The sequence below is a fragment of the Argiope bruennichi genome, chromosome 9 (assembly GCF_947563725.1).
Source record: "Argiope bruennichi chromosome 9, qqArgBrue1.1, whole genome shotgun sequence".
NCBI classification, from domain to species: Eukaryota; Metazoa; Arthropoda; class Arachnida; order Araneae; family Araneidae; genus Argiope; species Argiope bruennichi.
Window position 1 is genome coordinate 92,749,363 of NC_079159.1, and position 13,769 is coordinate 92,763,131.

At 26.3% G+C, this 13,769-nt stretch overlaps 1 protein-coding gene across 3 annotated transcripts in view; it reads right to left on the reverse strand.

Annotated features, from left to right (window-relative positions):
- LOC129984627 (relaxin receptor 1-like) overlaps positions 1-13,769 on the reverse strand; it is a 263,140-nt gene that overhangs the window by 17,290 nt on the left and 232,081 nt on the right. For all 3 annotated transcript variants that reach the window (XM_056094548.1, XM_056094549.1, XM_056094550.1), the window contains exons 5-14: positions 13,218-13,301; positions 13,013-13,121; positions 11,682-11,753; positions 10,412-10,483; positions 7,573-7,644; positions 5,625-5,696; positions 4,581-4,652; positions 3,666-3,737; positions 2,351-2,422; positions 783-854 (exon numbers count right to left, since the gene is read on the reverse strand). In XM_056094548.1, coding sequence (XP_055950523.1) covers positions 783-854; positions 2,351-2,422; positions 3,666-3,737; positions 4,581-4,652; positions 5,625-5,696; positions 7,573-7,644; positions 10,412-10,483; positions 11,682-11,753; positions 13,013-13,121; positions 13,218-13,301 — 769 coding nt within the window. The remainder of the gene's footprint in view (positions 1-782; positions 855-2,350; positions 2,423-3,665; positions 3,738-4,580; positions 4,653-5,624; positions 5,697-7,572; positions 7,645-10,411; positions 10,484-11,681; positions 11,754-13,012; positions 13,122-13,217; positions 13,302-13,769) is intronic.

Sequence of the window (13,769 nt, forward strand, 5' to 3'; positions counted from 1 at the left end):
AAGTAACCAGTTCTCTAATAAAAAAAATGTACAGATTTCAAAAAATTATACTTTCTATAAAAAAATGTCATGACTTTTCGATACTTGATAAAAGATTGCCTGAACCCCTCCCCCACCATTTTCAGGAAAAGATCCAAAGATGTTGAAATTCTCAATGACTCATTCAGTTTTTGTTCTGATTTCGCTCATTTTTGTTTTATTTTAAATACATATGGGCCTCTACTTAAGTTATCAGACATCCGCTCACACTTTTCCTTTTTGACATAAATTTAAAATAAAAATTTAATAACATCCTTTTGGTCCGATTATTACAAAATTTTGCTGTTTGTTTCCCAACTTCACAAGCGCAGTAAATCCTTTAATACGATCCACGTGTGTTGTGGAAGTGTAATTCAAGCTGATACTTTCCTTTCTTATTATAAGATATAGTAAGTTCATTAATTAACATTTTCTGATTAATTATCTATTAATGAGTGAACTAATGGCCATCGTAGATGTTTAGTTTATGTTATTTTCAATCACAACCAAAGAACAGTTTTTCTGAAATATATAAAAAATTAATAATATTTACTTAAAATAGATATGTATAAAATATAATAAAATTGAATGCAAATATATAAATTTTTATCAAATTATATAAATAGTTCCAATATTTACTAATAAACATTTATTAAGTAATTATATTCTTTTATAAGCTATCTACGAAAATATTGGCAAAGAATTACTAATTTAAGAAACAAAATTATATATATAATTGTGCAAATTAGGAAATATATACTTACAGTTTGCTCAACTCACTCATATTTCCAAATGAATGGGCTTCCAAAGCGCTTATTTTGTTTTCAGAAATAGCTCTGCAACAGAGGATTTAAATTTCAATAATTACATCGACAAAAATAGTTTCATCAAAACAGAATAATTAAAATTCGATTTTAATTAACTAATCAGAAACTTAAATAATATATCAATTTAGATAACCTGCCAAGGACGGCGGAACGTAAATAAGTTTTTTTGAAAGTTCTTTTTAAAATATACATCAAAAAGAATTCAAGTTACTAGTAAAGAGATCACTTACAGGAATTAATTATGTTGTTTTCGTTAATATATCCTTCTTTAATCTATCACATAAGTTTACGACGATTTAAAAATGTATATTTTACGTTTAACTATAAGCAAATAAATAACGCACAATTTTTGCTTATTTTACTTGCTCCTATAGCTTTATTAATAAAATTTGAGAAATTCAGAAAAAATCAGAAATTGCTGAGAATTCAAATTAACAATGCGGCACACAAAAACGCAATTGCCAATATCTGGTTTTAAAAATCGTACATAAATGCACATTAATGTACAATTGTTAGACAGAATTTTATTCAGTTTCCGTTCTCTAATGAGTTCGTCTCTGCTTCTAATAATGTTTTCGTATTCTACATTCACCAGTTTTTTTCTTTTACAGTGGTGTCTTTAGTAAATCCCTACGATATATTAACACTGGTGCCTTCAGCAAATGTCTCCAGTATTTTTACAATAATGACATTAAAATGATGTTCTACAAATCTTACATTGTCGCTTCTTGTGTGCGTTTAGTGCATTGTCCGCTATTCGAACATAAAAAGAAATGACAACTTTCGCTTCAAGATATAATCACAATTAAAATTCATTATTTATTGAAGATCGCTATATGCAGTTTAAGATCAAAGTATTTTTAAAACTCTTATACAATCTTTGCTACAAAATGCAATATAAAATTTTATATCTTTGCTACACTAATGGGAAAAAATGTTAAGTTTGACATTCGAAAAAATTATCCTCAGGGAATGCTCCTATTATTCAGGGCTAGTCAGATTTCCTGACACGATACCTTAAGATAATTGTCCGTTAGGATATTTGAAATGGAAAGATATTTTGACCAATTAGCAACCAATGTCAGCAATAATAGCAGAAATTTTCCTAAATACTGTGAACAATGTGGTTCCCTCGGGAAACAAATAAGCTCCTAAATAGAAAACGACACAAAGGATATATCCAAGGCAATGTTCCGTTCTAATGTATTAGCCAATCTAACACTTCAATCAGTCAAATACAATATTATTAATTAATATTGATTATGAATTACGTTGCCAATAAAATCGGATTTCGCCATAAACCATCTGATTTCATATTCGTGTTTTTGTGCAAACTACATTCAATAAATTTATTTTTCTACTTTTTTTTCAATAATTCTACTTACGCATTTAAGATAGTCATACACAATTTACACATGTTTACGAGAAGTTCTATATATAAAAAAATGGCTGATTAAAATAATAATCATACGATAATGACTAAGCAAAAAGTGGCATCAACTTACAGAGTTTTCAAACTTTTCAGGCCCACCCAATAAGTATAATGAATTGCTTCGATCTTGTTCCAGGAGATATAGCTATGAAAAAGAAAAATCACACATCATTTATCAAACAGATATATCTGAAATGCTATAACAATTCATATGAATAACAGAATATCAAACATTTCGATATCTGATTGATATGAATAACATAAATATAAATTATATAGAGAGATTCAATATATAAGAATATAAATAAATATATCAAATAGATATGAAGAATAGATTACAAACAATATCAAATATTTCGATATATGATAGATAGCGTAGATATGAATAATATAGATATATAATAGATATGAATATGAATAGATATGAATAATATACAGAGATATAATAGGTATGAATATAAATAGATATGAATAATATACAGAGATATAATAAGTATGAATATACATAGATATGAATAATATACAGACATATAATAGATATGAATAATATACAGACATATAATAGATATGAATAATATACAGACATATAATAGATATGAATATGAATAGATATGAATAATATACAGATATATATAATAGATACGAATATAAATAATATAGAGTTTTGTCGCTATTTTATACAATCTTGTGCCAGAAAAGTATTAGAAATAAAATAGAAAAATCACCTACTAGTAGATATTTTTATTTTAGTGTTCGAAATGAAAATAAATACGCTATCGTGTCAACGTTTGTTGTTCAAAAAGTAATCTTTGTTTTCCTTTTGTCGCGAGTTCTTACAGCATAGATTTGGGCTGTCGTGACCAAACGATTGCTTAGCTTATAAGTTTTGTTTTTAGCATTAGAACTTTCAAAGCTACAATTTTAAGCGCTACAACTTTGTGTCTTGTATTGTTTTCAAGATAGTAACGTTAATTATGTTGTTTGTCGCTAGATGGCATTCTAACCGATCTTACCATTTCGCGTATAGTAACATTAATCTATAAAGACACCACGTTTGAGAAAATAGTTATCGTCGCGCTCAGGTTAATATGGGTTCAAATGATTTTAGTGATCTAAAGATTTAAATAAGGGATTGCCGCCGTTTCCAGGACTTCGCTCCTGATGTTCTTCGAAACATGAAATATTGCTCCTTCATCAAGTTTCCAGCATTAGTAAGAGCTTGTAAACTAATACGTTGTGATAAAACATCCACGATTATGCCGCTGATTCTTAATGGAAAGCTTGAAAGTCTTTAATCACTGTGGGATTATAATTTGATGGCACAATAGTCCTCGTTTGTTTCGTAAGAAATTTATTTACATTTGGAAAACATTTAATAAATTACTTACAGCATTTCCAGGTTTTCTAACTTCTGAAAGACGAATTTCGTGATGCTTGTCAGCTTGTTATTGTCGAGGTATCTAAAATATCAAAATATTAAAGAAAATTGTTTTAGCAACATTAATAAATAAAATGTATTTTTAAGAAGAAATCAAAAAAATATTTTTAAATATTATCAAATTTATTAAAAAAGTGCAAAACAGCTATAAGGGTATCATTAAGAAAACATTTTTAAAATTTTAAAATATTGTTAAAATTATTTCCATGCAGCAACATTTCGAAATTTTTCAGGAAAATGCTACAACTTTGCTTAATTTTTCCAATTGAATAAATTCCTAATAAAGGCTTAAAAAAATCGCCCCACGGTGCCCATTTCCGTTCTCCAAACTATATCCATGCGAAATATATTTGTATTAATACATGGAGTACCAGATTAACGTTTTAAATGGCACTAGGGTATCTTAGCAACGACTTTAAAAGAAATGTCCATATGCGTAATTAATAAAGCAAACGTAAGTTTTAAAAAAACATGGCTTTAATGTCTCTCACAATATGATGCTTAAAATAATCTTTTGAGAGAGTCGTAAATTAAATATTCTGTTATGCATAAGAGATTTAATTGAGATTCAATGCAATCAGTAATCCCAGAGACCCAGCTGGTCGCCAAAGACGATTAGTGTTGAACAGAGAAAGTAAAATCAACACAAGTATCAAAAGAGAACAACTCAAAAATTTGTTCTGTATAAGAAACTTCTAAATCACAAATTTGTACTGCAAAGAGTTCTGTTTAAAAGAGCGCGTTATCAATATGTCCCGCTGCAGCAAATCGTGTAATATGGTAACCATGTTGTCTAAAAATTGCTTTACAGATGATTGATTGTTGTGATATGAAAATTGACAATATGTGAATAAGCATTACTTACAGTATCTCTAAATTAACTAGACTGTCAAATACTCCAGGTTGTAGAGATTTCAAAGAACAGTGTCGAAGATCTCTGAAATTTAGAAAAAAATTCAATCAATTAATTAGTGCAATCATTTATAATTTTTGTTTAAGGCATCGTTATAAACAACAATTTTTATAATTAAAATGAAAGAGATAAAAGTAGCATTAATATTAATTCAGAATTTCAAGTAAAATTAAAGTTTTCAAAACATAGTAAATTTGTTAAAAAATAAAACAATGTACATCAATCAGTGCGTATGTTACAAATGCAGAAATAATTTTATTTAATTTGTTTGTTTAGATTTTTTTTAATTTGTAGATAAGATATTGAAGTTTTATTCTTATTATGTAAAAATTTGTTTCGTTCTTTAAACACGACATGACAGAAATTTGGATGCAAAATAAAATTTTTCAGAATTACTTTCAAATGTAACATAATATTAAGCAATAAGGAACACAATGCTCTGAATAAGATTTTTTCCTTGGAACTTGAAGCGATCTAAGTAATAAAAATAATAGAGAAATAACGAATTCCATTAATTATAAACAACAATTGCGTAAAAAAATTAATTATTCACGCACTTTTTTAAACATTTCTTTTTATGATATCTTAATTCGAAAATTATTAGAATCTATCAAGTAATTTTTAATTTTTGTTGAATTTAGCCCCATATTTGGAAATTTCTTATGTCTTATAATTTTCTTAATAATTTTTGTATGATTTATAGCTACTTGTTTTTTTTATATTAACAGCAACAATTTATATATATCGCAAAGATTGTCGCAAAATTAATTTTTAAATGTAAATTTATCAAAAATAGTTTCAAATGTAATGAAGAATTAATCAAGGATAAATTTAATGGTTTGAACAAGATTTCTTAAATTTCTACTTGAAATATAATTGCACATTTTAGAAATGCTGCTATCTCATGTTTATTTATTTATGGTCATAAGGAGTTACTAAGAAATAAAAAAAAAAGAATCTTAAATTTGAAGAATAAAAATAAAACTTTACACATACAAAGTTCGTAAGTTTTTCAGCCCAACAAACGCTTGAGGATGAAGAACAGTAAGTGGGTTGTAAGACAAATCCCTGGAAAAAAAATATAATTAACACAAATAAATAAATATTTCAATTCAAAATTATTTCTACAAAAATTTGAAATTTAATTTCTATCGACGTGATTTTCTTTAAGGTTATCAATTTATAATCGTATATATAGGTTAAATATACATTTATTTATCTAATGATAAACAGAACAGAATTAGAATATTCAAATGATTCCAAAAAGATTCATTTAAATTATGAAATATATTTTGCGAATTTTATTATTATTTAAACTGAGTTGTTAATTATTATCAAATAAGCATTAGATTTTTCTGATCCTATAAAATAATTGATACGTATTCATCATTTTTAATAATTATTCATATCGCAGCTAAAAATAACAAAATTCCCTCCCTCCCCCCCGAAATGGAGAATCAGATCTCAATTTTTCCTTAAAAATTGATTGAAATCTATTAGTATAAATATGAATTAGCTCATTTCGGAGTAGCTACATAATGTTATTATTCGATGATAAAAAAATTAATTACTTGGGAAAACAATTATCAAAAACTTAATCTCCTTTCAATTTTTTTTAAAAAGTGCATTACAGGATAGAGTTTAGTTTGGTTTAGTTATATTAATGTCCCGTTTAAAGGACACACTAGGGCTATTTTGTGACAGACCTCGTAATTTTGAACTACGGTCAGATGACGAGGACGACACCTGAGTTGGCACCCACCTCTCCACACCACACCAACGGGAGGACGTTTGGGCCTGACGGATTTATCGTGCAACAGACCCCCTTACACGGAGGTTCCTCGATGGATTGGGGTCTCGAACCTGAAACCCTACGGCTCACAAGCCGAGACCTTACCACCAGGCCACCACGGCGCATTGCAGGCTCGAAAGAACTTTGTAACAGAATGATGGATGCAATCACACAATTAATTATAGCAACTGATGGTTCTGACTTAAACTTTATTGCCACAACTTCTTTCGAAGCATTAGTAGGAAAAAATGAATATTATATTCGTAGAGACATCTTAACAACTCGAATTGAATATCATAACTTGATAGAAATTATATGAATTACAAAAATTAATTCTCTAATAGTAGATATGAAGTACCTTTTGAAGTTCCAGCCGTTTTCTTCAGTGGAATTGAAAACAATAATTTTTGAGTTTTATGGAAGTAATGTCCAACTAATCCATACCATTAGAAATTATATTTTAGACTGTTAAAATTCAATTTTCGGACTCGAGAAATAGGCACAATTAAAGTTCACAGTTCAATCCACAATAAAAATATACAGTTCAGCTCAATTCACAGTTCTATATGCAAAAAATATAGTAAATTCTTAAGATGTCTGCCTTTTGCTAACTGATATTAACAGGAAATATATATTCGTCAATCGGCTTAGAATCCAATCTTAGACCACTTTTCAAATGTCTCGAAAAATTATTTATTATTGGTGAATTGAAAGTACTATTAAGATTGAACCAACTCAATTTGAAATAGTGCGATATTATTATCTATAAAGACAATAAAAATACAGATTAAGTGTCTATTTATTATTTCCTTAATGTTATCTACTGTATTCATTACTAAAAGCCATTTAAGTTTAAAATATTGTGATACAAACTATTGTAAACGCGACCACAGAAAAATTATACATCTCTGCTTAGTTCCATAGAAGTCCAAATAAATGTTCTTTGCAAAATACACAGTAAATAATTTCACTTTGAAATAAAGGAATGCTAATAATCTATACAAATAATCAAGGCATGTAGGCCTCTGTCTAGTTTCTTCGATGGACACATAAATGTATTTTACTTTTCAATTCATCAATGGTGAATAATTATTTATTCATTAATATGTCTATATTTATTAATGATGTTGTTATCTTGAAAACTTCACTTACAGAAATATAAGATCCTCATTGGTTGTCATAGTTCCCTCATTCATCGAGCCGATTTCATTATTAGTGAGGTACCTAAAAGCAATAATAACAGCATTAATAATCATTTTTACATTTGAATGGATAAATAACGAGATTCACATTTTATCCATGAAGATTAATAACACATGTGTAGAGGATATCCAAATTACAAAAAATAATAAAATGAACCTAAATGCTTAACACAAGTAGGCAGAAATTAATTTGCGGAAAAAATTCATTTAATTGAATGTTTAATATTGAATAACGTATTTCGTTGAAATTATGTTTGCGTAAAAGAATGAAGAATTTGAAGACAGTGTCACAAACAATTTCTCTGAATACAGTGTCTCAGACTAAGACTATGTGACAATTAAAGAATATACTCAGGTTATATATTGATTTAGTTTCCTCAGGAGTATTAATTTTTACTATTCAGTTATGCGTTCATTTGTCATATTTAGAAATTATGAACAGGACATAGAGAAAATGAAGCAATTGAATTATTCATTAGAAAAAAAATCAAACAGTTAAATGTCAGTGGGTGTCCATCTCCTCAGTATCTTTCTTCCAGAATGATCTGAGGAATCAAGGTACTGCAGCCATTTAATATGCATGCGTGCGTGCGTGTATGTGTGTATTAGCACTTTATAGTCCAGACCGTCTGATCTACAGCTACCAAATTTAAAACATATATACATACTTTGGAAGACGGAAATAACTACCTAGGAACTATGTTTTTAAATTTAAATTTAAGTTCATTAGAAGATAAGTTAAATTCTAGGTTTTTACAGCAGTAACTTCCAAAAATATTTTTTAACAGAAACAAATTTTACATCGTTTGAAAATTTAAAAATTGCCTTTGTAATGCTACCAATTTAATTGCCATACAAATCTTTTCTGAATACAGGCAGTCTTTTAAAAATATTTTTATTTGCCTAATCCCCAACAATATATTACATTGTTGACCTTAAATTCAAACAATTTTCCTTACTTCCTAAAATATTTAATCATAAAATACTAAGTATTTTTTTAATAAAAAAATCATTTATTACTTTAAATTGTCATTATTTCATAAAATATTTAATCATAAAATATTAAATATTTTTAAAATCATTTATTCGTTTTTTACATATTGTATTCTAGATTGGAATAAAATTATACCACAGCGCTATATTGAAATACATATACATGTATTTCAAAACGCAAATTAAAGGTTAAATTAATTTTTCTGTAATTCTTCTATTTAAATACTTTTAGAATAATTCAAATAAAATAAACGCAATACCAATGTAAAAAAATTATTTAATATCTCTAAAACAAATTATTAAATTGCTTAAATTCGTCTGCAAAACTTCAGTTTAATTCTGCGCAGAATCTATTCGTATTATATTTAAATAATTCTAAAGCATTCATTACTAAATAAACAGGAAATTAAAACTTATAATCTATTAAAAATCCTCCCATTTATTATTGGAATGATAAAAACCGGTGAGAGAGGTGATTAAAACCAGAAAGTAGCAATTCCTTCTGATACATTTCAATGTTGCTATTTCCGATGCAGTGAATGAAAGCTACTATTTCTGATAAATGAATTTTGAAAATCATACGGCAATGATCAGATATTCCGATGAATGAGATTAAGACCAGACTGATCACGTCACTGAAAGAATCAATAAGAAAGCGAAATTTTGATGGACATTTCATCATTTACATTTCAAATTCTGGTTTCTGCCAAACTCATTTTTTTTTTCGTCTTGATTATTCCGACAAGGGTTTCAGGTTACATTAAAATAAAAAGCCTCAATGTAAATTAACGATCAGTCTCATTAAACAAGAAATATATTTAATTTTCCGCTATGAAAATGAAGGTATGCACGTATGTTAGTATTAAATTTTCAAAAATAATATTAATAATAATAACATTTATTTGATTGGAAAAGGCAACCTATGAAATAAAATTATATAATTTAAAAACCAAATGATACTGAAAATTGGAAAGAATTGGTTGTTAGAAGGAGATATAAAATAAAAACCAACTAAAAAATTTATCATATGGATATTAAAATTCTATAGATTCGATATAACATTTTTAGAGGGATTTTTGAAAACTTTTTGTATATATTACATAATAATAATGTTTAAAATTATTCATTGCTCGTCACCATAATTGACAAATGCTAAATATTTTAAGTATATATATATAAAATTTTTAAGTAGCGAAAAAATGTTAAAATTATAATATTCATATAATGTATTTCCGATTTTAGATTTTCTTTTAAAAAATGGAGAAATGAAAATTTGTTTTCCGTCCCATCTTTTTTTTTTATAATTTAAAAATATAAAAATCTATAAATTATAAAATACATTATGTCTGCTGCACTAAATTGAGACACTATATATAAGGATAAAAGATTTCAAATGAACTTTTTAACGAATAATGATAAACTGTAAATTAATACCTTTAAGAAAAACGAAAATTTTATAATTAATAATATATAATAGACCTAACACAATATTAATAACATATAATTAGACATTTTTTAATCATTTCTTTTCTTTGCATTGTCAAAATAAAGTCGGAAAATTTTAATAAGTAGAAAAAAATTATAGAGAACGAACTGAAGAGTGTGTTTTTTTATTAAAAAGGTTCTGATTAAATTTTTTTTCTAAGCAATTCAATAATATCTAAACTTTGTGACAAAATTCCATTTGATATATATACATTTGATCTGCAATATTTTTTATTGCTTTTCATTGTAAATTACACAAAACTTTTTAGAATTATAACGAGAAAAATTGAAAGAATAAGAATTTTACTCACAAGGATTTTAAGTGCGGGAGATTTTTGAAAGCATCTTTATTGATGAGGGTCACTTGAGATCCTTTTAGTATTCTGAAATAAAAGAAACGAAGAAAAAAATTATTCCAAAAGTTATTTAATTTTTCAAACATATTTTTTTTTCAAAAATAATAACTTTATCTTTCAAACATGACTACATTGACACAATGATACTATCAATAGAGAGATTATATGGGCATGAGATGCTCAGAGGCATTCCAAACATGATGAAAATATTTTTTAAATTGTGGTGTCATTTAAAATGATACTAAAATTTAAAATATTAGGTAGTAATGAAATAGAATGAAGCGTTGACTTGAAATTCCTTCTTCCTTGTTGAGGTTATCTGAAAAGTGAGGTTAATAAGGAAAACGATGACCAGTTGTAAACCAAAATTTTATAAATGGTTAATTAAAAAATGATATACACAATATCACAATTACAATAGTTTATAATACTGAAAATTCGACAAATCAATATTTTACTGCAGCATTAGGAAATACAATACTTAAAAGGTATTTTTTTTGGAACACTTTGAAAGTAAACTCATTGAATGGCATACGTCAACAATATTAAAATAAAATTTGAAGCAAGAATTATTATTTGTGAATTAATTACATGTGCATCGCCATATTTTTCACAAATAGAAATCTTATGGTAATAAAGGAATGTAAAATAATAAAAGTATGTAATCTTACAATAATTCGTAATACTGAAAGTTAGACAAATCGATATTTCACTGCTGCATTAGGACAAGGAATCCGAAAAACGTATTTTTTTTTGGAACATTTGAAAAGTAAACACATCGAAATGAATACGTCAACAATATCAAAATAAAATTTGTAGTCAGAATTGTGGTTTGTAAAGGAATGAATCAATTAAACGTGCATCGCCATTTTTTTCACAAATAATAATCCTATGGTAATAAAGGTATGTAAAATAATATAGTTATATTTAATTGCAAAAATATTTCGCACTCAAGCTTCAAATACCTCATGCAAATTCACCTTCGAGTAATTCAATATACTTTGCCAGAAAAAAATATATTATCTGAAAAGAGCTCTGTTATGAAAATGTTTTTAACCATAGATTGTCAGTGAAGAACTTAGATGAAAATTTTCATTAAACAATAACTAAATTCTTTAGATAAAATATGGCAGCATTTTTCTGATCAAAATGTCTTAAATCAAAATAACAAACTTTTCTTTAACAAAATATTGTAAATCAAAATGTTATTTCAAATAATACTTACAATGTTTGAAGATGTTCATTGAAGGAGAAATGTTCAGAGTCGAGGAATTCGAAGATATTTTCTGATAAATCTCTGAAAGAAGAATTTTTAAAAAATCGTTTGCTATTTAACGAATCCAAAACCAAGTGAGTAATTTTTAAAAAATAATTAAAAATCAATTTTGCTAATTATGAATAAACTGTTAATAAAAAAAGAAAGAAAAACTTAGAATGTAAAAAAATTGTAATTAATAAACTAATATGAGCGAAATTTAAATTTTAAAACCCATGTACATGAACTTTGTAGCAAGCTAAAATTCAGTTTCCTTTATGGAATAAATATTTCTATTTAGAATATTGTTATAGAAAAGAAAAACAACAAAAAAAAATCGTTTGCTATTGAGCGAATCCAAAATCAAATAAGTAATTGTGAAAAAAAAAAACTTTAAAGAATCGGTTCTGCAAATAATAAATTGTTTAATAAAAAAGAAAGAAAAACGATGAACGTAAAATATTTTAATTAATAATGACTGAAATATGACTTAATATGACTGAAATATAATTTTTGAAGTTCATGTAGCTGAACTTTGAAACAAGCTAAAATGCAATTTTCTTTATGGAATAAATATTTCTATTTTGAATATTTTAATAGGGGATAAAATAAAAAAAATATTTTGGGCAATTACAAATAAATAGTTTTTGTTATTTTTATATAACCCAAGATTTAAATGATAAAATTGGTTATTAACTGCTTCGTAAAACTTCATAAAGAAAACCGTCTTTTGAATAAAATACGGTTGTTTTTATTTTGTAATGCGTACGTTTTTAGAGCTTAAAGTCTCACTGTGATATACTTTTTTACAAAGATAATTTAACTAATCTATTATTATCCTATTAAATCAATATATAATAAAAAGTAATTATAATAGTGAAATTTCAAATTTAAGTAAATGTAATTACAAAGCAGATGCAAAGTTGAGCTTCGAATTAAACAGTTATTTTCAAATCTTCAGTGCAAATGACACTTTTAAACAAAAATCTTCTCATCAATTTGCAACAAAAATTGAGCTTTTATTTTTCAATCAAAATACTATTTTAAATTGAGTAAGTATAAGAAAGTAATACTATTTACTTTTCACGCTACCTATAATTAATTATCTTACACAGATTGAATATGCGTGTTTATAAACCGAATGTTGAAATAAATAAATCACATTTACGGCCGTTAGTGGAAACTGAACTCGGTGAAAGAGATTCAGAATTATTATCGCATTGTATGAGAATTAATTAGACTAGTTTTCAGACAATAATCAAATGTTGTTTGTGTCTTTTCATTTAAAAATAACTACTTACAGCTCTTGCACATTTGAAGGTAGATCCAAGGGCGGCCTGTCAAGATTTTGTCGATCACAGAATAATTTAAATCCTGAGCATGAGCAAACACTTGGGACTGGCTTGAGTTCTATTATTTAAAAGAAACAATTGCTTAGCATAACCATATAAAATAAAACTACACATAATTTTCATATTTTAATCATATAGAAATTAAGTTGCTTACCACATCCTTTGTTTTCTTTCTCCCGATCTTCGTCCGGCCTTTTCCTAAACAGGTTGTTATAGTACTTGATTCGATTGTGATCATCTGTAAAACAGTTTTAATTGTCATATTCTTAAGGAATTTACTACTGAAAGCATTGTATGGAAGTTATCTTTAAAATTTGTTTTGTTAAAATATTTTTCTATTTTACTCGATATTGGAGTTTGAGATTAAATATAAGTAAAGCTAAGTTCCATTTTATTTATTCATTCATTATTTATTTATTACTTTATTTTATTTTATTCATTTATTTCGTAAAAGGATAAAAAATTTCGACTTTAAATGGTATTTTTAAACATTCGTTAGGGTTATTATTTTATTAAGAATGTAAAATGCATTTAATTTTTCGTGTTTATAAAAGCATATTTTAATATTATTTGTTTATAAATATTTAATTCTAGTTATTTATAAAAATTACTGTTCTATTACTATTCTAAAAGTCCATCATTAATGAAATGTTAAAAATTTCTTTAAGCATCAATACATCACAATTTTTTTTTTCTTAATTCATAT